The sequence below is a fragment of the Phoenix dactylifera genome, chromosome 18 (genome assembly GCF_051530095.1).
Source record: "Phoenix dactylifera cultivar Ajwa chromosome 18, Ajwa_hap1_PhDact_Kaust_v1.1, whole genome shotgun sequence".
NCBI classification, from domain to species: domain Eukaryota; kingdom Viridiplantae; phylum Streptophyta; class Magnoliopsida; order Arecales; family Arecaceae; genus Phoenix; species Phoenix dactylifera.
This window is the reverse complement of record NC_143207.1, coordinates 15,869,065-15,891,860: the sequence shown is the minus strand read 5'-3', so window position 1 is coordinate 15,891,860 and position 22,796 is coordinate 15,869,065. Positions and strand designations below refer to the sequence as shown.

The 22,796-nt window shown below is 52.4% G+C and overlaps 2 protein-coding genes across 8 annotated transcripts in view; both read right to left on the bottom strand.

Moving 5' to 3' along the window:
• Positions 1 to 22,796, bottom strand: part of LOC149750956 (phospholipid:diacylglycerol acyltransferase 1-like) — a 33,745-nt gene that overhangs the window by 6,013 nt on the left and 4,936 nt on the right. The window lies entirely within an intron of this gene.
• Positions 1 to 22,796, bottom strand: part of LOC149750957 (uncharacterized) — a 23,478-nt gene extending 682 nt beyond the window's left edge. Inside the window, exons 1-2 of the mRNA XM_089928524.1 lie at positions 20,464 to 22,796; positions 18,200 to 20,327 (exon numbers count right to left, since the gene is read on the bottom strand). Of these exons, the coding sequence (XP_089784650.1) occupies positions 18,200 to 19,696 (1,497 nt within the window). The 5' untranslated portion in view covers positions 19,697 to 20,327; positions 20,464 to 22,796. The remainder of the gene's footprint in view (positions 1 to 18,199; positions 20,328 to 20,463) is intronic.

Sequence of the window (22,796 nt, the reverse complement as noted above, 5' to 3'; positions counted from 1 at the left end):
CGATGTGGGACTAAATTCGGGTGCACCCCCCCCCAATCGTTCTCGGTTTGGACCACCAGCAACAGTTGGCGCTAGAAGGAGGGGTTCCCTTGGAGTTGGGTTGGTTGCGCTCCACCTTCCACCGGGAAACCTGCAAGCAAGCCTCGCACCACCACTGGGGTAGTGGGGGCCCTCCGACGATCAAGTCAGAGAGGATTGAAGGAGAAGGAGAGATAGCAGTAGCAGGTAAGAGAATGCTCTGGAAAACTTTTTCTTACCTCCCCCCTTCTCCCCCCAGCCGCATATATACCAGGCTGGGGGGTCCTTCTGGGGGGTTGGTCATCGTGTAGCACGATGGAGCTGCCACTGACATGGCCGTTACAGGGCGTCGTGGGGCAGCGCTGGGTACGGCCATGACAGGGCGTAGGGGAGCTCCGCTTTGTACGGCTGTTACAGGGGATCGTGGAGCAGCGCCGGATACGACCGTTGCAGAGAGTAGTGGAGCAGAGGGCCGCGGCGTGCTTCAGGGGAACAGCCTGTCGTTGTCGAGAGATTACCGACTCGGGGTCGGACTGCTGGATCAAGGGGCAGCCGACTCGGGGTCGGGCTGCGAAGCCGAAGATATCCGACTCGGGGTCGGACTGCTGGATCAAGGGGCAGCCGACTCGGGGTCGGGCTGCGAAGCCGAAGATATCCGACTCGGGGTCGGACAGCTGGATCTAGGGGCAGCCGACTCGGGGTCGGGCTGCGAAGCCGAAGATATCCGACTTGGGGTCGGACAGCTGGATCAAGGGGCAGCCGACTCGGGGTCAGGCTGCGGAGCCGAAGATATCCGACTCGGGGTCAGGCTGCGGAGCCGAAGATATCCGACTCGGGGCCGGATTACTGGATCAAGAGACTGCCGTAGTCTTCCTGGGTGCGCGTGCCGGTCACGTGGGGCGTGGCGGCTAAGTTCCCCCGTAACAGTAGCCCCCCACTTCCGAGCCTGGAACCAGGAGGGGAACGGGTGAAGGGAGTGATGCTTCGAGATTGCCGCCATCCCTCGGAAAGGCGCGCGCGCTTCGAGCTCCCCGCCTCCTTTATGGCGTATAGCGGTTGTCGCTGATCTGGCAGTCTGCGGATTTCGGCGGACATCCTTCCTTAATGGCGTCGATTCGCCTTTGGGGCGCGAGCGATCCTTCGGCAGCCAGGCGTCCTCTGGCGTCACCGAGGCGTCACCCGCCTTTCCACCTATTTAACCGGGGGCCCTCCCCCGTCCGCTCTTCTCTTCACAGGCATCTTCGAGTTTCTCCCTTGTGCTGCTGTCGTTGCCGTCGGACTGTTCGCTCGCTCCTCCTTTGACGCTCTCGGAGCCGTTCTTCCTTCCCTTCCGGTGAGTTGCCTCATTCTTCAATTTAGGGCTCTCCATACTTTCTCCTTCTGTATTAGTGTACTCCAGTCGTTCCGGTCCTTTCCCCCTTCTTGACCCCGTCCTGACCGTAGATTCACTGGCCATTAGGTATGGACGAAGTGAGAGCAGACCGCATTCAGTCGGAGCTGGCCTCCGAAGACTTAGATAGGTTCGTGGCTCGGTACCACCTTCCCGAAGCCTGCAACGTTACGCTCCCGGGGCCTGAGGAGAGGATGTCCCATCCTCCTCCAGGGAAGGTCGCCATCAATGAGGGCATCCTCCAGGCCGGGTTCCGCTTTCCCCCCTCGGACTTAGTCGTGCAGGTGCTTCGGGGTTTAAGAGTGGCGCCGACGCAACTGGTGCCGAACTCATGGCGCGCCCTGACGGCCTTCCAGGTTCTCTACCGCATGCACGAGGTCCCCGCCACCCTGAATGTCTTTTGGGAATGCTACGGCCTGAACGGCCACCCCCAGGACAGAGGGTGGTGGTGCTTTACGGCGCGGCGAGGGTGCGGCCTCGTCAAGGAGGCTCCTTCCTCCATTCATGGCTGGAAGGAGCGTTTCTTCTTCATCGACGTAGATCCCTCTTGGGGAATCGGGGCAACCTGGGAGACGCCGATGAAGTCCCCGATTGGCCTATCGAGGTTGTCGAGGGAGGAATCCAATGGCGTCGCCGTCTTGAAGGGGTTGGTCGCCGAGGGCCGGCTCCCCCCGGTGGCTCGCCTTATTTCCGAGGATACTTTGGTGAACGTCGGTCTGAGCTCGGTGCCCGTCGACCGTGAGCCTGCCACCGCTTCTTCTTTTTCAGCTCTTTTCTCCTCTTCCGTTTCTTCCTTCCATCAGTTTCTCAGTTTCTAACCACCCCGTCCTTTTTGCAGAAATCGACGACGTCATGCGGTCGGACAAGGCAAAGGCTGTCAGTAGGGTGTCCCTACTGGAAGCGGTCCGGAAGAAGAAACGGACTCCTCCGAGCGGGGCCCCCCCGGCGAAGAAGTCCCGCCAGCAGGCGACTCCGATGCCGACAGACGGCTCAGGGCCCAACGATCAGGGGGACGCTGCGGGCTCAGACCGACAATTGACACCGCATCAGCCCTCTGGTGATGAGACTACTGCTTCTCCGGAGGTGTCACCCGGGCGCGCCCGAGACGGCCGGGTCGGACGCGATCGGTCCCCAGCCCGGCCTTCGACTCGGTCGGCTTCGGACGATACGAGAAGGAGGGGCGCGCCGAGGCCCCGGCCGAGCGGGACCCTGTCGATTCCTGGAGCGGCCCCCGCCCCGAGCACGGTCAGCATGGCTCTTCCCCAAGCGATGGGTAAGGGTAAGGCTGCAGAACCACCGTCCGGCTCCGGGGTGAAGTCTGGGTCAGCCTTCACTTTCGCCGGCGCCCGAAACCTCATCGAGACGGTGCTGCTGGAGAGCGACCGTAGGCGGGTCCGGCAGATGGGGATCCCTGACGTCGGAGCTGCCAGCTGCGTCTGTCTCATGTCGGTGAGTGTCCTTTTGGTCGCTTTCGTCATTTATAGGCTCTATTGATGATCCCCGCCTGACGCCCTCATTTTTTCTGTTTCTTAGCTCGCCCAGTACATGATCCGTCTGGAGGAGAGCCACGAGGAACAGGCGAGGCTTCTGGCGAGGGCCGAGAGCCAACTGAAGGCTGTAGAGGAGGGAGGCCAAGCTACGGCGGGGAGGACGACCGGGGACCTCGAGACGAGGCTCCAGGTGGCTGAAGAGCGGGTACTCGGCTTCGCTGCCCTCGAGAGGCAACTGTTGGAGACTCAAGAGCAACTCAAGGTCGCCTCGAGTCTCGAGGGCGAGATCAGGAAGGCGGAGGAGCAGGCCAAAAAGCAGTCCCGGAAGGCTGCCGACTTCCGGGAGAGGTGGGAGAAGGCCCAGCAGTCAGCCGACAACGCCCGCAACCGAACCCGGTCTCTTGAAGCCAAGCTGGGCGAATTGGAGTCGGCCTTGGAGGGGTCCCGCGCGAGCGACCAGGAGCTTCGTTCGCGCCTGGAAGAGGCTGAGGCTGCTCGCATTGCTGCCGAGGCGAAGCACAAGGAGGCTCAGGCTGATCTGCTGAGGGTCTCCTCCGAGGCGGACGACCGGATTGTGGCGAAAGTCATGGAGGCAAAGGCTCAGATTACGGAGCGAGCAGAGGCAGCACTGGCCGAGAAGAGCGCGGAAATCGGGCGTCTGGCGGTACAGGCCTATCGTCAGTCCGCCGAATTCACCCGTGACATGTCGGAGGCGGTACAGGCTTATCGTCAGTCCGACGAGTTCGTCCGTGACATGTCGGACGCGGGGTCCGACTCCTTTGTCTTAGGCTTCGATGAAGGCTTGGCAAGGGTGTCGGCTAAATACCCCGGGATTGACCTGAGTGGGGTCTCCCTCCTCGACTCCCCTCCGGCGCCATTGCCTGCTGATTCTCCTGCCGCCTCCCTACCCCTTGCGGACGTGCCCGACGTTCCCGACCCAGGGGCTCCTCCAAGCTGACCCTCTGTACTTTTCTTTGATCTTTTCTTTGTATGTTGGCGTTTTGCCATGTTGTATGGGTCTCGGCCCTGAAGCAATGAAAGTTAATACAAACAGAGTGTTTCTTCATTTCACTTTCGTCCTTCCTCTTTTTAACTCTTGGTAGCGTCTCGCCGACTCCTGACTCTCGAAGTTCTTCCGGCGCTAGGCCAGGCATCCGAGGGTTAGGCCTCAGGAAATTCTTCCGGCGCTAAGCCAGGCATCCGAGGGTTAGGCCCCAGGAGATTCTTCCGGCGCTAAGCCAGGCATCCGAGGGTTAGGCCTCAGAAAATTCTTCCGGCGCTAAGCCAGGCATCCGAGGGTTAGGCCTCAGGAAATTCTTCCGACGCTAGGCCAGGCATCCGAGGGTTAGGCCTCAGAAAATTCTTCCGGCGCTAAGCCAGGCATCCGAGGGTTAGGCCTCAGGAAATTCGTCCGGCGCTAGACCAGGCATCCGAGGGTTAGGCCTCAGGAAATTCTTCCGGCGCTAAGCCAGGCATCCGAGGGTTAGGCCTCAGGAAATTCGTCCGGCGCTAGGCCAGGCATCCGAGGGTTAGGCCTCAGGAAATTCTTCCGGCGCTAAGCCAGGCATCCGAGGGTTAGGCCTCAGGAAATTCTTCCGGCGCTAAGCCAGGCATCCGAGGGTTAGGCCTCAGGAAATTCGTCCGGCGCTAGGCCAGGCATCCGAGGGTTAGGCCTCAGGAAATTCTTCCGGCGCTAAGCCAGGCATCCGAGGGTTAGGCCTCAGGAAATTCTTCCGACGCTAGGCCAGGCATCCGAGGGTTAGGCCTCAGAAAATTCTTCCGGCGCTAAGCCAGGCATCCGAGGGTTAGGCCTCAGGAAATTCGTCCGGCGCTAGGCCAGGCATCCGAGGGTTAGGCCTCAGGAAATTCTTCCGGCGCTAAGCCAGGCATCCGAGGGTTAGGCCTCAGGAAGTTCGTCCGGCGCTAGGCCAGGCATCCGAGGGTTAGGCCTCAGAAAATTCTTCCGGCGCTAAGCCAGGCATCCGAGGGTTAGGCCTCAGGAAATTCTTCCGGCGCTAGGCCAGGCATCCGAGGGTTAGGCCTCAGGAAATTCGTCCGGCGCTAAGCCAGGCTGTAATAACCCCAAAAAAAATTTTTTTTATAAAAAAGGGATAGAATAGTCCTTTAAAATTGATATAAGGGGTAAAATTGGAAGGAATCAAAAGTTAATGGCATAATAGTAGATGTGTTGAAGTGTTAAGGGCAAAATGGGAAGGAATCAAAAGATAATGGTATAATTGCGGATATATCGAAGTGGCAGAGGCAAATTGGGAATTTAATAATATTAAAAAAGGGTGAATAGTGTTTTGATGTGATTTAATTGGAGGGTTTGAGCTACGGAATGAAGCAGAGAAAGAAAGAGGGAGGGGGTTCACAGACGGCAACAGAGAGGAAGAAAAAGAAGGAGAGGAAATGAAAGGAAGAAAGGAAGAGGAAGAAGAAGAAGAAAAATAAAAGGAAGGAGATCCCGGTTGCGCTGCCAGCTGAAGGGAAAAACATAGATCTCCTTCCCCTCTACGCAAGGACCTCGATTTCCAAAAAGAAAAAGGTAAATATCCATCTCTATCTAGTCTTTTGATGACATTAGGCTATACAAAGGGTGGATATAGTCTAGAGGGGTCGGATAAGGGTTGTAGAGGTGGTTAAAAGAAGAAGAATCGGATTTTGACAAATTTTTCCGGCACTACGGAAAAACTGTGTCGAAGTCCCAACTTCGGCAAATTATTTAGGGGGTCAAACGGCCTCCGATGATGATGCATGTTGTCTCTTTGGAATCCTCTGTGAGTGTAGAATGTTAGGTAAAAATTTCATCAAATTTGGAGTCCTGAAAGTGGATCAAAACCGGGATGAAGTAACCCACTGTCAGTTCGGGTTACTGTTCATCCGGGTGGAAAATAGGGGATTTCATGCTATAATAGAGTATTAAGCCTAGATCAAGCTAAAAGGGACCTTGTACTCATGCAAAGGAGTCCCTAATACACATAAATGGTGAGTTAATTAATTAAAAAGGAAAAAAAGAAAGAAAAGAAAAGATTTAGAGAACATGGGAGTTGAATCAATTAAAGTTTCCTATGTTATAATTGGCACGTAGATTATAGCCCTTGATACAAGACTAAATGTATTGTAAATGCATGTCACAGTTGGGCAAGAAGCTAGGGAACAAGAGGAAGAAGTTCCCCACTGCCTGCTGTAGATTTTTGGAGGCGTATCAGGGCTGTGCCAGATTGACAGGTGAGTGGGAGTCATGTACTTTGCACTATGAGCATTCTTAATTCATTTTCATGAATGTCGCCAAGTGTGAATTGATTCCACTTGAGCATATTGATTGATATTGTAGTAGATTCCTCTATAATCTTGATTCTCCATGCTTGATTATTCTGTACATGCATGTGAGGGAACATTGAGAGGAATTACGAGGGGTTGATGAGTAATCAAATTGATTCCGAATTGTGAAATGACTTCTTTTGTAAATTGATTTCATTTCCTCTATTTCAAAGACTTGTGAGTGGTAGCCTTGATTATACTCTTTTATGAGTAGTTAAATTGGATCTGAATTATGAAATGATTTCTTTTGTAAATTGATTTCATTTCCTCTATTTCAAAGACTTGTGAGTGGTAGCCTTGATTATACTCCTTTATGAGTAATTAAATTGGATCTGAATTGTGAAATGACTTCTTTTGTAAATTGATTTCATTTCCTCTATTTCAAAGACTTGTAGAGCCCTTCTCATGGTATATTGAGTTGCATTGTACTCCCGTGATTCCTCACTCCCAACCCTGATGTTAGTTTATGATTGGGTCATGATCGAGTGAGTGGTAATCTTGATTATACTCCTTTTTAGTAGAGTATTGGGAGGGTGCATTATGGCATTTATGCATGGCTTGGCAGTATCTGCAGGACACCTATAGTCGATGGGGTTGAACATCGGCCTTTGTGCACATAGTAGCCTTCTGGGTGGGCGGAGCCCAGTCCCTTCCTAGGGGGGGACACGGCCCTAGGCGTAGGATCGGCCGGTCCTACGACTTATATTCTGCTTGCCGCCGGGCATAGTAAGACCCCGCGAGGTGCAGTATGGCTTTCCGCGGATGTAGAATTTCCGCGAGGTGCCGTTTAGTATGTAGATGTGAGATGGATTTCTGTTCTGGATACTGGCCAGCATTTACATGATCAGTATGGTGTCTTATCCTGCATATGCATGTGACAGTAGGGAGTTGTTGCTGGTTCGCCTGGGGCGTAAAACCCACCTCCCGACAGCTGTCTAGCATTTACATTATCGATATGGTGTCTTATCCTGCATATGCATGTGACAGTAGGGAGTTGTTGCTGGTTCGCCTGGGGCGTAAAACCCACCTCCCGACAGCTGTCTAGCGTTTACATGATCAGTGTGGTGTCTTATCCTGCATATGCATGTGACAGTAGGGAGTTGTTGCTGGTTCGCCTGGGGCGTAAAACCCACCTCCCGACAGCTGTCTAGTGATGATTTCAGCATATTGACACCTAATTTGTATGTTCCAGCATTATGATCTATTGAGCATATTCATGAGTAGCATATATGTTTACTTGATTATTCCATATATGCTTCAGATGAGTTGATATTGATTGTGGTGATATTGATGATTTACTCCATATTCTTTATGTTGAGTTCATGTTCATCTTGTTATTGATCTTGAGATTTTACCTCGAGCCATGATTATATCTTGTCTCATGTGCATAGTACTCTCTACTCCACTCACTGAGTATTTATATACTCACTCCCCAGTTTGGTGTTTTTGATTGCAGGGCAGGTATTGTATAGAGAAGAGCAGGGTTAGTGGTTACCTGCTAGCTGTGCCGCTCCATAGTATAGTATAATATAATGTAGATAGAGGTTTATACCTTTTGGTGTATTATAAACCTTCTATTGTATATAGTGCATAGTTACAGTCATAGATCCTGTTGTGGATATGGGTTTGACCATGGATGGATTAGGAAGCAGGTATATATATATATATATGTGTGCAGATGAGTTATATGCCTGAGATGATGTATTGATATATATGTCCAGGTTCATTATGTGACAGATTATGTGATTGCTGCTCTGACAGGTAGTGTTGTTGTATGTATTGAGATAATCCTGACAGGTCACTATAGAAAAAGTGATCATTTTGTGCATGTATCATGCCAAATTTTTCAAGATTTATTGATGATTGATAGGTAGTAGGGTTCTACGTGGTGGCTGGTGGCCTTATGCCTACCCGCACCCTAGGACCGTCGCGGCGGCCCGCCGGGAACGGAGCGGGGGTCGTGACAAAGCTTGGTATCAGAGCAAAGGTTAAGAAGAGTCCTGTCAGAGCAATAGGATGAGTCAGGATTAAGTATAGGATTATACTATGGAGCATAGGATTTTTCTGTATGTTATTTTATGAGTCATTTACAACTCAGTAAAATATATCATGACTCAGTGTGTAACGACTATCCTCTCTTTTTGACTTTTTTAGAGAGATATAAAGAATACCTCCAAGGAGAGGACCTGCTCGTCCTGGAAAGAGGATGGAGCCAAATATAGTATTGGATGCGGGTTCCGCACATGTCGAGCCCCAAAGAGAAAAATCTCCTCCTGCTGATAGACGGAGGGTTAATGATCAAGGAGAGGTAGGAAGTAGAGATACATTGATGGAACAGTTACTGGCGGAGAATCAGGCTCTGAGGGAGCAGATTGCTCGGGGGAAAACCTCCTACCCCGTCAGTAGTATCCATCCCACCTCCTGTACCTGTGCCAAGAAGTTTGGCCAGGCGGGCTCTAGATGATGAGGGGATTACTGTACAAGAATTTCTGAGGCTTAGAACCCCGGAGTTTAAGGGGGAAGAAGGTGAAGATCAAGGTGAAGATCCTCAAAGATTCCTGGAGGAGACTGAAAAGATGATACGGAGACTGCCCTGTTCTGATGCAAGAGCTATAGAACTTGTAGGGCTTACAATGAAGAGAAGATACACTCACCCCTTTGAGTAATCAGGTAATTTACTCTTTTAAATTCGAGGACGAATTTTATATAAGGGGGGGGAGGATGTAATAACCCCAAAAAAAATTTTTTTTATAAAAAAGGGATAGAATAGTCCTTTAAAATTGATATAAGGGGTAAAATTGGAAGGAATCAAAAGTTAATGGCATAATAGTAGATGTGTTGAAGTGTTAAGGGCAAAATGGGAAGGAATCAAAAGATAATGGTATAATTGCGGATATATCGAAGTGGCAGAGGCAAATTGGGAATTTAATAATATTAAAAAAGGGTGAATAGTGTTTTGATGTGATTTAATTGGAGGGTTTGAGCTACGGAATGAAGCAGAGAAAGAAAGAGGGAGGGGGTTCACAGACGGCAACAGAGAGGAAGAAAAAGAAGGCGAGGAAATGAAAGGAAGAAAGGAAGAGGAAGAAGAAGAAGAAAAATAAAAGGAAGGAGATCCCGGTTGCGCTGCCAGCTGAAGGGAAAAACATAGATCTCCTTCCCCTCTACGCAAGGACCTCGATTTCCAAAAAGAAAAAGGTAAATATCCATCTCTATCTAGTCTTTTGATGACATTAGGCTATACAAAGGGTGGATATAGTCTAGAGGGGTCGGATAAGGGTTGTAGAGGTGGTTAAAAGAAGAAGAATCGGATTTTGACAAATTTTTCCGGCACTACGGAAAAACTGTGTCGAAGTCCCAACTTCGGCAAATTATTTAGGGGGTCAAACGGCCTCCGATGATGATGCATGTTATCTCTTTGGAATCCTCTGTGAGTGTAGAATGTTAGGTAAAAATTTCATCAAATTTGGAGTCCTGAAAGTGGATCAAAACCGGGATGAAGTAACCCACTGTCAGTTCGGGTTACTGTTCATCCGGGTGGAAAATAGGGGATTTCATGCTATAATAGAGTATTAAGCCTAGATCAAGCTAAAAGGGACCTTGTACTCATGCAAAGGAGTCCCTAATACACATAAATGGTGAGTTAATTAATTAAAAAGGAAAAAAAGAAAGAAAAGAAAAGATTTAGAGAACATGGGAGTTGAATCAATTAAAGTTTCCTATGTTATAATTGGCACGTAGATTATAGCCCTTGATACAAGACTAAATGTATTGTAAATGCATGTCACAGTTGGGCAAGAAGCTAGGGAACAAGAGGAAGAAGTTCCCCACTGCCTGCTGTAGATTTTTGGAGGCGTATCAGGGCTGTGCCAGATTGACAGGTGAGTGGGAGTCATGTACTTTGCACTATGAGCATTCTTAATTCATTTTCATGAATGTCGCCAAGTGTGAATTGATTCCACTTGAGCATATTGATTGATATTGTAGTAGATTCCTCTATAATCTTGATTCTCCATGCTTGATTATTCTGTACATGCATGTGAGGGAACATTGAGAGGAATTACGAGGGGTTGATGAGTAATCAAATTGATTCCGAATTGTGAAATGACTTCTTTTGTAAATTGATTTCATTTCCTCTATTTCAAAGACTTGTGAGTGGTAGCCTTGATTATACTCTTTTATGAGTAGTTAAATTGGATCTGAATTATGAAATGATTTCTTTTGTAAATTGATTTCATTTCCTCTATTTCAAAGACTTGTGAGTGGTAGCCTTGATTATACTCCTTTATGAGTAATTAAATTGGATCTGAATTGTGAAATGACTTCTTTTGTAAATTGATTTCATTTCCTCTATTTCAAAGACTTGTAGAGCCCTTCTCATGGTATATTGAGTTGCATTGTACTCCCGTGATTCCTCACTCCCAACCCTGATGTTAGTTTATGATTGGGTCATGATCGAGTGAGTGGTAATCTTGATTATACTCCTTTTTAGTAGAGTATTGGGAGGGTGCATTATGGCATTTATGCATGGCTTGGCAGTATCTGCAGGACACCTATAGTCGATGGGGTTGAACATCGGCCTTTGTGCACATAGTAGCCTTCTGGGTGGGCGGAGCCCAGTCCCTTCCTAGGGGGGGACACGGCCCTAGGCGTAGGATCGGCCGGTCCTACGACTTATATTCTGCTTGCCGCCGGGCATAGTAAGACCCCGCGAGGTGCAGTATGGCTTTCCGCGGATGTAGAATTTCCGCGAGGTGCCGTTTAGTATGTAGATGTGAGATGGATTTCTGTTCTGGATACTGGCCAGCATTTACATGATCAGTATGGTGTCTTATCCTGCATATGCATGTGACAGTAGGAAGTTGTTGCTGGTTCGCCTGGGGCGTAAAACCCACCTCCCGACAGCTGTCTAGCATTTACATTATCGATATGGTGTCTTATCCTGCATATGCATGTGACAGTAGGGAGTTGTTGCTGGTTCGCCTGGGGCGTAAAACCCACCTCCCGACAGCTGTCTAGCGTTTACATGATCAGTGTGGTGTCTTATCCTGCATATGCATGTGACAGTAGGGAGTTGTTGCTGGTTCGCCTGGGGCGTAAAACCCACCTCCCGACAGCTGTCTAGTGATGATTTCAGCATATTGACACCTAATTTGTATGTTCCAGCATTATGATCTATTGAGCATATTCATGAGTAGCATATATGTTTACTTGATTATTCCATATATGCTTCAGATGAGTTGATATTGATTGTGGTGATATTGATGATTTACTCCATATTCTTTATGTTGAGTTCATGTTCATCTTGTTATTGATCTTGAGATTTTACCTCGAGCCATGATTATATCTTGTCTCATGTGCATAGTACTCTCTACTCCACTCACTGAGTATTTATATACTCACTCCCCAGTTTGGTGTTTTTGATTGCAGGGCAGGTATTGTATAGAGAAGAGCAGGGTTAGTGGTTACCTGCTAGCTGTGCCGCTCCATAGTATAGTATAATATAATGTAGATAGAGGTTTATACCTTTTGGTGTATTATAAACCTTCTATTGTATATAGTGCATAGTTACAGTCATAGATCCTGTTGTGGATATGGGTTTGACCATGGATGGATTAGGAAGCAGGTATATATATATATATGTGTGCAGATGAGTTATATGCCTGAGATGATGTATTGATATATATGTCCAGGTTCATTATGTGACAGATTATGTGATTGCTGCTCTGACAGGTAGTGTTGTTGTATGTATTGAGATAATCCTGACAGGTCACTATAGAAAAAGTGATCATTTTGTGCATGTATCATGCCAAATTTTTCAAGATTTATTGATGATTGATAGGTAGTAGGGTTCTACGTGGTGGCTGGTGGCCTTATGCCTACCCGCACCCTAGGACCGTCGCGGCGGCCCGCCGGGAACGGAGCGGGGGTCGTGACACAGGCATCCGAGGGTTAGGCCTCAGGAAATTCGTCCGGCGCTAGGCCAGGCATCCGAGGGTTAGGCCTCAGGAAATTCTTCCGGCGCTAAGCCAGGCATCCGAGGGTTAGGCCTCAGGAAATTCCGCTCGTTGGTCGGCCAAGGCTGGCGCAAGCCGAGGCGACCGGTCGGGGCTTCAGGCTAGTCTGCTCCTGGGATGATCATCGGGTTAGCCTGGCATCCGAGGGCCGAGCCTCGGGAAATTCCGCTCGTTGGTCGGCCAAGGCTGGCGCAAGCCGAGGCGACCGGTCGGGGCTTCAGGCTAGTCTGCTCCCGGGATGATCATCGGGTTAGCCTGGCATCCGAGGGCCGAGCCTCGGAAAATTCCGCTCGTTGGTCGGCCAAGGCTGGCGCAAGCCGAGGCGACCGGTCGGGGCTTCAGGCTAGTCTGCTCCCGGGATGATCATCGGGTTAGCCTGGCATCCGAGGGCCGAGCCTCGGGAAATTCCGCTCGTTGGTCGGCCAAGGCTGGCGCAAGCCGAGGCGACCGGTCGGGGCTTCAGGCTAGTCTGCTCCCGGGATGATCATCGGGTTAGCCTGGCATCCGAGGGCCGAGCCTCGGGAAATTCCGCTCGTTGGTCGGCCAAGGCTGGCGCTAGCCGAGGCGACCGGTCGGGGCTTCAGGCTAGTCTGCTCCCGGGATGATCATCGGGTTAGCCTGGCATCCGAGGGCCGAGCCTCGGGAAATTCCGCTCGTTGGTCGGCCAAGGCTGGCGCAAGCCGAGGCGACCGGTCGGGGCTTCAGGCTAGTCTGCTCCCGGGATGATCATCGGGTTAGCCTGGCATCCGAGGGCCAAGCCTCGGAAAATTCCGCTCGTTGGTCGGCCAAGGCTGGCGCAAGCCGAGGCGACCGGTCGGGGCTTCAGGCTAGTCTGCTCCCGGGATGGTCATCGGGTTAGCCTGGCATCCGAGGGCCGAGCCTCGGGAAATTCCGCTCGTTGGCCACGCGCCTGTCGCTTACCACTCGACGGGATTTCTCCGTGTCCAGCTACGATCGTGTTTCTCCTCCTCTCCAAGCGTCGCCTGGGGAACACCAGAAGGGCATTAAATGCTAATTGAAGCGTTACCTGGGAAATCGGACCGCCAGTTGCTGCTTGCAAGGAGTGTCAGTTAAGCGGCCGCGATACGCGCGTTCTTCGAGGCGGATGCGGCCTGGGCGCGAGCGGAGATACGTGGACCGAGGGATACATGCCGCCCGGAGTGTCCTGCACAAAGAATGCAATTAAGGAGAACGACGCTTAGGAGATCGTGGGAGGATACGCCTCGAGAGCCGGAACGGCTCCGGATTCGGTGCGCCCGCCTTTATTGGAGCCACCCGCATCGGAACGACCGGGGGGCCTCAGTTTGGCTATAAATATAAGTGCAGGTGTGGTGGAGTCTGCCAAGCCGAAGGTATTCAGGTTGCCATGGATCGTGGACCTCCTCTCCGGCGTGTGGCTGGGAAACCCCTGCTGGAGGAACGGGAGGCGCGCCCCTCGCGACTTCCGCCAACTAGCCGTTTCATCTGGGATCAACAAGGAGGTTCTCCCCGGCGGAACTCCGCTCTAGGCGTTTCATCCGGGATCACATCCCCCCTCCTTTCAGTCCCCCCTCCCGATTGAGCTCTGCGCCAGACGCTCCATCCGGGATCGCGCCTCCTCGCGCTCTTCTTCCCTTGTATTCCTTCTCTCCCCTAACCTGGGGAGGACCGGGATATCCCTTGGAGGTGGCGTTCCTCTGGAGGCAGCGGGAACTTCTTCTTCGTCCACTTCTTCTTCGTCCGCGCTGGCTCTTCGTCTTTTTGCGTGAGGCGTCCATGGCGCCTCCGGGGAGAAGCACCCACGCCCGGCGGGATTGCAGCTGCTTCGGATGGAGGGTTCGGGATCCCAGATCTTCAGCTCCACGGAGTCTCCACCTCTTCCTTGCTTTCTTTACTCCCTAATTCCCCCCTGGGAATTCTTTGTAATCACACGAACACACCGTTGTAACCAAGAATTATTGAAATGAAAAGAGTTGTACATTCTTCGAACTGTCTTCCTGGTTTTGTCGTTCTACTGGTAATACACCCGCAGGTTAGCGGAATTCCAGCTCCTTGGAATTTCTCGACCATCTAGGGCCTCCAACTGGTAGGAGCCAGGTCGGTTTACCCAGCGAACCCTATACGGGCCTTCCCAATTCGGCGCCAGCTTCCCACCTTCCGCGGGTTGAGATGCTTTGGCTCGCCTTAGCACCAGATCTCCGATTCTGAAAAGTTTCGGTCGGACCTTGGAGTTATAATATCGGGCCACCCTCCGCTGATACATCGCCATCCGAACCTGCGCCATTTCCCTTGCTTCTTCCAAGAGGTCCAGGTTCCCTCGGAGCTGCTCCGAATTGACCTCGGGTCGGTGCGCGGCCACCCGAGGTGAGGGGAGTCCGAGCTCCACAGGGACGACCGCTTCCGTGCCATAAGTTAGGCTGAATGGCGTCTCCCCGGTAGGGGTCCGATGCGTGGTCCGATACGCCCAAAGGACATTCTCGAGTTCTTCGACCCAAGCTTGCCCTGTCCGACCGATTCGCGCCTTAATTCCTTGGAGGATCGTCCGATTTGTGACCTCGGCCTCACCGTTGGTTTGGGGATGCGACACAGATGTGAACCGATGCTCGATCCCGAACTCCTCGCAGAAGTCACGGAAATGCTTGTTGTCGAACTGTCGACCATTATCCGAGATGAGGACTCGAGGTACCCCAAATCGGACAATGATGTTCTTCTTCACGAACTTCCGGACTTGCGCCTCCGTGATAGTGGCCAGCGGCTCTGCTTCTACCCACTTGGTGAAGTAGTCGATTGCAACAATCAAAAATTTCTGCTGGGCTGAAGCGACGGGGAATGGTCCGAGGATATCCATTCCCCACTGTGCGAAGGGCCAGGGTGCGGTGATCGGGGCCAAGGGGACAGAAGGGACTCTCTGGACGTTGGCGTGGCGCTGGCAAGCGTCGCATTTCCGCACGTGATCCTTCGAGTCCTCCAACAAGGTAGGCCAATAATAGCCTTGCCTCATGATCTTGTGCGCTAAGGACCTAGCCCCCAAGTGCGATCCGCAGATGCCCTCGTGGACTTCGCCGAGGACGTAGACCGCCTCCGAGGGGCGGAGGCATCTTGAAAGGGGGGCGGTGAACGAGGTCCGATACAGCCTCCCTTCATAGAGTACGTAGTGGGCGGACTTCTTGACAAGTCGCCGAGCTTGCTCTTCGTCTTCAGGGAGGATCCCTTCGGCGAGGTAGGCGACGAGCGGATCCATCCAAGACGGCTCCGGATCAATCGCCATCACCACTCCAGCCTCGCCGATGCTCGGCGCATCCAGGGTCTCTAGGTAGATCGCCCTCGACAAGTTGTGCGCCTCTGCGCCCACCAAGCGGGACAACCTGTCGGCCCTGGCGTTTTCGCTTCTGGGGACCTGCTGGAAGTCGACGCTGCCGAGGTCGGGAATGAGCGCTTGCACCTTCCGGACGTAGTTCTGCATGGTCGGGCTCCGGGCCTCGAACTCCCCACGGACCTGCCCGACCACCAGCTGGGAGTCGGTGAAGACCTTCAGACGCCGGATGCCGAGCTCCTTGGTGAGTTTGAGTCCCGCGACTAGGGCCTCGTACTCCGCCTCGTTGTTGGTCACTGGAAATCCAAACCTCAAGGCATACTCGGCTATCACTCCATCAGGACTGGTAAGGACCAGCCCGGCCCCTCCTCCTTCGGGGTTCGACGACCCATCGATGTGAAGCGTCCAGATCGGGAGGTCGAGGCTGGGCGTTTCCGGCGGTCTAGGTTCCGCCTCCTGCACCGTGCACTCAGCGAGGAAGTCCGCGAGCACCTGGGCCTTGATGGCGGGTCGAGGCTGGTAGCGGATGTCGAACTCACCGAGTTCTACTGCCCACTTCACCAGCCGTCCCGCATTCTCGGGGTTGCTGAGGATCTGTCGTAATGGTTGGTCGGTTAAGAGAGTGACCGAATGGGCCTGGAAATAGGGGCGAAGCCTCCTGGTCGCGGTCAGCAGCGCGAAGGCGATCTTTTCAGCCTTCGTGTACCGCGTCTCGGCATCCCGTAGGACCCGGCTGATGTAGTACACGGGCTTCTGGAGCTTTGCCTCTTCTCGAACCAGCACCGCACTGACCGCGGTTGGGGAGACCGCCAGATAGAGGTAGAGCATCTCCCCTTCTTGCGGCTTGGACAGCTGGGGAGGAGACGCCAGATATTCCTTGAGTTGGTCGAACGCTGCTTGACATTCGGCCGTCTAGAGGAAGTCTTTCGGGCGTTTCAACACCTTGAAGAATGGTTGGCAGCGTTCGGCCGATTTTGCCACAAATCGTCCGAGCGCGGCAACCCTTCCAGCGAGCTCCTGAACCTCCTTCACTTTGGTCGGGGGGGACATACCTTGGATAGCCTTGATTTTGTCCGGGTTTGCTTCGATACCCCGCTGGTTGACAATGAAACCAAGGAACCTCCCGGCCGAAGCGCCGAAGGCGCACTTCGCTGGGTTCAGCTTCATGCGAAACTTCCGCAAGGTGGTGAAAGTCTCCTCCAGGTCCGCGATGTGCTGATCTGCATGGCGGCTCTTCACCAGCATATCGTCCACGTACACCTCCATGTTCCGGCCGATTTGCTCTTTAAAGATTTTGTTGACGAGGCGCTGGTAAGTGGCGCCAGCATTCTTCAGACCGAAAGGCATCACCTTGTAGCAGTACAGCCCCCGGTCTGTTATAAAAGCAGTTTTCTCCTCGTCCTGTGGGGCCATCATTATCTGGTTGTAGCCGGAGAAGGCGTCCATGAAAGACAGCAGCTGATATCCGGAAGTCGCGTCGACCAGTTGGTCTATCCGCGGAAGCGGAAAGCTATCCTTGGGGCATGCCTTGTTCAGGTCGGTGTAGTCGACGCACATCCTCCACTTCCCGCTCGCCTTCCGGACAAGTACGACATTTGCCAGCCACTCGGGTAACTCACCTCCCTTATGAATCCTGCCTCCAAGAGCTTGTCTACCTCCTGGTCGACCACCCGGATCCGATCCGGGGCACAGTGTCTCTTCTTTTGCTTTACTGGTCGGTGGGTCGGGTCGACGTTGAGGGCGTGAGAAATGACCTTCGGGTCGATCCCGGGTACATCGGCCGCCGACCAGGCAAATACATCGGCATTGGCTCGGAGGAATTCCACCAACCGGGCCCGAGCTCCCGAGTCGAGATTGGCGCCGACCCGGACCGTCCGGTCTGGGCGGCCTTCCTCGAGGGGAACTTCGACCACACCCTCGGCTGGCTCCCCCTGCCGCAAGGCCACCTCGTCTCTGGCATCAAGGGACTCGACGCTTAGGGCTTCCACGGGCTTCTTCCCTTTGAGAGTCGCTAGGAAACATTGCCGTGCGGTCGGTTGGTCACCTCGGACCTCTCCGATCCCAGCCGCCGTGGGGAACCGCATGAGCAAGTGGTACGTAGAGACCACCGCACGAAGGGCGTTCAGTCCAGGTCGTCCGAGGATAGCGTTGTAGGCCGAGGGAACACGGACGACCAAGAACCCGAGTCGCACCGTGGCTTCTGCGGGTGCAACGCCCGCAGTCACAGGCAGCTCAACGACTCCTTCGGCCGGGACAGCGTCACCAGTGAATCCGATGAGGGGGTGGATGTTTTGTGCAACAATTGTCTGGTCAAGCTCATTTTTTGGAAGGCCTCGTAAAACAAAATATCAGCTGAGCTTCCCCTATCAACAAGAACACGCCTTACATCATAGTTTGCCATAGTGAGGGAGATCACCATGGCGTCATCGTGGGGAGTCTGAACCCCCTTTACATCCTCATCAGAAAAGGTGATTACATTACCGACCCTCTGCCTCTTTACGATGGCCGTCCCTGACGCTTCCGCCGAGCCCCCTGCGTTCCTCACGGGCCGTGAGCAGCCCCCAGTGATAGTGTGGATCACGCCCGCAACGGGTCGATTCTGCTCCCGAGGCTCCGGAGGAGCCGGGTCGGCTGGACGCGGGTCCGCGGGGGGACGTCGGTCGTTCACATATCGTCCGAGACGCCCCCGGCGGATGAGATCCTCGATCTCGTCCCGAAGCTGGAAGCAGTCTTCGGTGTCGTGGCCGTGGTCCCGGTGGTACTCACAGTACGCCCGGGAGGGCCTCCTCCCAGGGATCTTCCACATCTGTCTCGGGGCCGGGAGGTCCTCCCGCCCTTTGATCTCCATAAGGATCTGGGCTCGGGGAGTCAGGAGAGGGGTGTACCGGTTGAAACGTCGGGGCGGAGAACGAGGGCGTGGGGGGCCGTGGTTCCTCGCCGGCGACGGGCTTCTGCGCCGACGCTGGGGCGTCGGGCTCCTCCTCTGGCGTGCCTCTTTTCGCCTTTTCTTCCCAAGCTTTGGAGGGATCTCGGCGGCCTCCTTGCTCCGGTGGGCGGCCGCCTCCTCGGCGTCCGCATACTGGTTCGCCCGGGACAACAGCTCCGGGAAGCTCCTCGGCAGGCGTTTGTCCAGGGAGAAGGTGAGTCTGCCCTTCCGGAAGCCGCGCTTCAGGGCTGAAAGAGCTACCTCCTGGCTCAGGTTCCGGACCTCCAGCGTAGCCTTGTTGAAGCGGGTGAGATAATCCCGCAGGCTTTCTCCCTCGTTTTGCCGAACATCAAAGAGGGAGTCGGAGACCAGTCGCCGCCGGCTACTGACGGCGAAATGAGTGATGAAGAGGCGAGTGAACTGGTCGAAGGACTGGATTGAGTTAGCCTCCAGGCCGGCGAACCACGCCCTTGCCGGGCCACGGAGGGTTGCTGGGAAAGCCTTGCAGAGGAGAGGATCTGATGCTCCGTGGAGGAGCATAAGGGTCCTGAAACTCTCGACGTGATCCCGCGGGTCCGCTGCCCCGTCATAGGGCTCGATCGCCAGCATCTTGAACCCCGGCGGATTCGGGGTCCGCAGGATCCTCGAGGCTAGCGCCGGCTGGGAGGAGATCTCCAAGTCGGCGAAGGGATCTTTGGAATGGCCCTTCAGGACCTGGAGTTGTCGGTGGAGATCGTCCACCCGCCGGTCCAGGGAGCGCGACCGGTGGGCGGGAGACAAGGAGCGGCAGGAGGGAGACCGACTGGAGCGCGGGTTCCTCGAGGACTGGGGGGTCTGGGAATGCGCCCGGGTCCGCCTCTCGTACCCCGCGCAGCTCCGATGAGAAGGTCCCGGCAGAATGGAACGCGCTCGAGAATCCTCCTCGCGCCGGCGCTCCTCCCCATGGGAGAGGAAGGAGCGCGGGTTGAGGAGAGCAGGCGAACGCTCAGGCAGCAGCGGCTCCTGAGCCCGCTGCGGCGCCCGGGACATCACACCCTGCAGATTCTGCACCGCCTCCGCGAGGGTGCGAACCTGCTGGGCTAGCTGGTCGAACTGAGCGGCTTCGACCGTCTGAATAGGCGGTGGGGCGGTGGAGTGTTGCTGAGAGCGCGTTGGAGATGCAGCGGCCTCCCGGCCGGAGGCGCGAGAGGCCCCGCGACCGGAAGCGTTGGAAGCTCCACGACCACCTCGCCGTGCCATTACGATCGCTCTGAGATCCGGTCCCTTCCTCTAGCGCCAACTGTTGCTGGTGGTCCAAACCGAGAACGATTGGCACAGCGGTGTGAACGGGGTTCCCTTGGAGTTGGGTTGGTTGCGCTCCACCTTCCACCGAGAAACCTGCAAGCAAGCCTCGCACCACCACTGGGGTAGTGGGGGCCCTCCGACGATCAAGTCAGAGAGGATTGAAGGAGAAGGAGAGATAGCAGTAGCAGGTAAGAGAATGCTCTGGAAAACTTTTTCTTACCTCCCCCCTTCTCCCCCCAGCCGCATATATACCAGGCTGGGGGGTCCTTCTGGGGGGTTGGTCATCGTGTAGCACGATGGAGCTGCCACTGACATGGCCGTTACAGGGCGTCGTGGGGCAGCGCTGGGTACGGCCATGACAGGGCGTAGGGGAGCTCCGCTTTGTACGGCTGTTACAGGGGATCGTGGAGCAGCGCCGGATACGACCGTTGCAGAGAGTAGTGGAGCAGAGGGCCGCGGCGTGCTTCAGGGGAACAGCCTGTCGTTGTCGAGAGATTACCAACTCGGGGTCGGACTGCTGGATCAAGGGGCAGCCGACTCGGGGTCGGGCTGCGAAGCCGAAGATATCCGACTCGGGGTCGGACTGCTGGATCAAAGGGCAGCCGACTCGGGGTCGGGCTGCGAAGCCGAAGATATCCGACTCGGGGTCGGACAGCTGGATCTAGGGGCAGCCGACTCGGGGTCGGGCTGCGAAGCCGAAGATATCCGACTTGGGGTCGGACAGCTGGATCAAGGGGCAGCCGACTCGGGGTCAGGCTGCGGAGCCGAAGATATCCGACTCGGGGTCGGATTACTGGATCAAGGGACTGCCGTAGTCTTCCTGGGTGCGCATGCCGGTCACGTGGGGCGTGGCGGCTAAGTTCCCCTGTAACAGATAGTATTGATGACAATGTAACTAGGGGCAGGCAAGCATTGTTCGCCTTGTCTTATTCTTAAGGAGAAGACTAAATTAATCTGTGATTGATCATAAAATTCATTTGATGCATAATTCATTTTATGATGGGCGAAAAGGAGAGCAATTAAGATAGAAAACTAGCTGTGTTGGAAGGGGAGCCGTTCCGGCTCGAATTAGCCATCTTTAAAATCTCGACGAACAATTTAGCCCGCCGAATAACGACACATATCCCACAAAATCAACGATCGATCACATCTCCAAACAATTAGCAAAATAGGTTATAGCTAGGTACAAGCTCAATGTGTCTGAAAAGAAATATTATAATGTACTACATCAATAGATAAAAAAAATGTCTGATCTCGGCACATCTGAAAAGAAATATCTTAACCGCCCCGATCAACAGATAATAAAAGAGCTCAACTACTCATTCACGAATTACGCGATTCTAATAGAACAGATCCACATCCTCTCTTCTATAAATATCAGGCACGGAAATCCTCAAGGAATGAAAAAAATATAAATGCTACACTCATACTTCAATATCTCTTTCATTTTTCTTATTTTTTCTCGAAACTCTACCTGACTTTAATATCGAAGGGTCTCTAGCCATACATGTTCAGACGGCCTCTTGATCATTTTCTGTAGTTGCAAATCAGCTCCAAGCATAGCAACATCACTCGTCAGCTCATCCATCCGTCGGATTGAATTTTGAGCAGCAATAGAAGCAATTAAGTCTATGAATGAGTCTATTTAGTAAAATTTAACCAAACTCCTTTTAGTTCATGCAAGATTGCAACTATATGTCTTTTAGTCACTTTTTGGCTGATGGAGATAGAGGATTTTTCATTTATCTCCAAATGCATAAATGTATGAATGGAGAATAAAATAAAGATCTTTTCTTTGTGTTACTTGGGTGCTCCAAAATAAATTAGCTTTGCTAGGAATGGAGGCTATATGAATGTACAGTGTGAAGAGGGTAAAACAGCCGTATATTGGATTGCGTTGTTCTTTTCCCTTCAGTGTTTCTGTATTTATTCTTGACAGATAGTTGGACTCAAGCCAAAGGCTCTACATTAGACTCTTCATCATTTGATGGCAGCACATGTTTATCAAGAAGAAAGTCAAGGCATTGATTGGCTACCTAGTTGTGGTGTGAACTTTCAAAGTACAACAGCACATGTTTATTAGGCTCTACATGTTTGTCATGGATTCACAGCTCAAATGTTTAAGCTATTATGAGAAGGACCGGCTTAGGCTAATAACGAAAATGGAACTACGACAATCTCTTCCACCTAATCTCATAACTCTCCAATCCTATTCGACATGAGAAAGGGCTACCCACCCATGAGTCTATGACCCAAGTCTTATTCGACTCTACCGAGTCCGCCACAACCCTAGTGTTCTCCAACAAGATGCCCAGATGACTAATAAAGATGGTGACACATAGTAGACCTAGCTTTGATTCCACTTATCACGGACTCACAGCCCAAAAGCTTAAATTGTTAGAAGGAGGGCCTGCCCAAGCTAATAAAAAATAAGATTTCAATTTTATATATAAATGGACATAATTTTATTATCAATTGTATATTGATAAATTGGATTTATATTTTCTCAAAACAAAAAGTAAATTAGATCTTATTTATTTTTATGTTTTATTGATTTCATAAGTTTTAAAATTATGTTAATAGATAAGCTAGTGTAAAAATCATTTGATGTGCTATTGCATCAAAGACAATAGTCTAATAATCCTCTTAAGTCTTAATACTTTGCTCCCCCTCCAAAAAAAAATCCTGGCTCCGCCCCTGACTGCAGAGGGAACTTTAAGTTGCTTCATGACACAATAAATCTCCGCTGGTATAAGGCAGCATCCCCATCACCATTGCTCAGCCTCCTGTTTCTTAACATTACAATCCTTAAAATCCATGGCAGTTGCTACCTCTGTGCATAAGATAACCAGTAGGTGCATGTTTCACTTCCCTATATCTGAAACAGGTCTCTTTTTGGTCCCTCTATTTCTTATCTACTTAGTTTGATATTGAACAGGTGTTTGTTATCCATGAAATTCAAGTCGAGAGACCCAACACACGAGCTGTCTTTGATCTTTCATCACAGCTAATGTCCAAAGACTAAAATTAGTCGTATCATTTTATATGATATTCT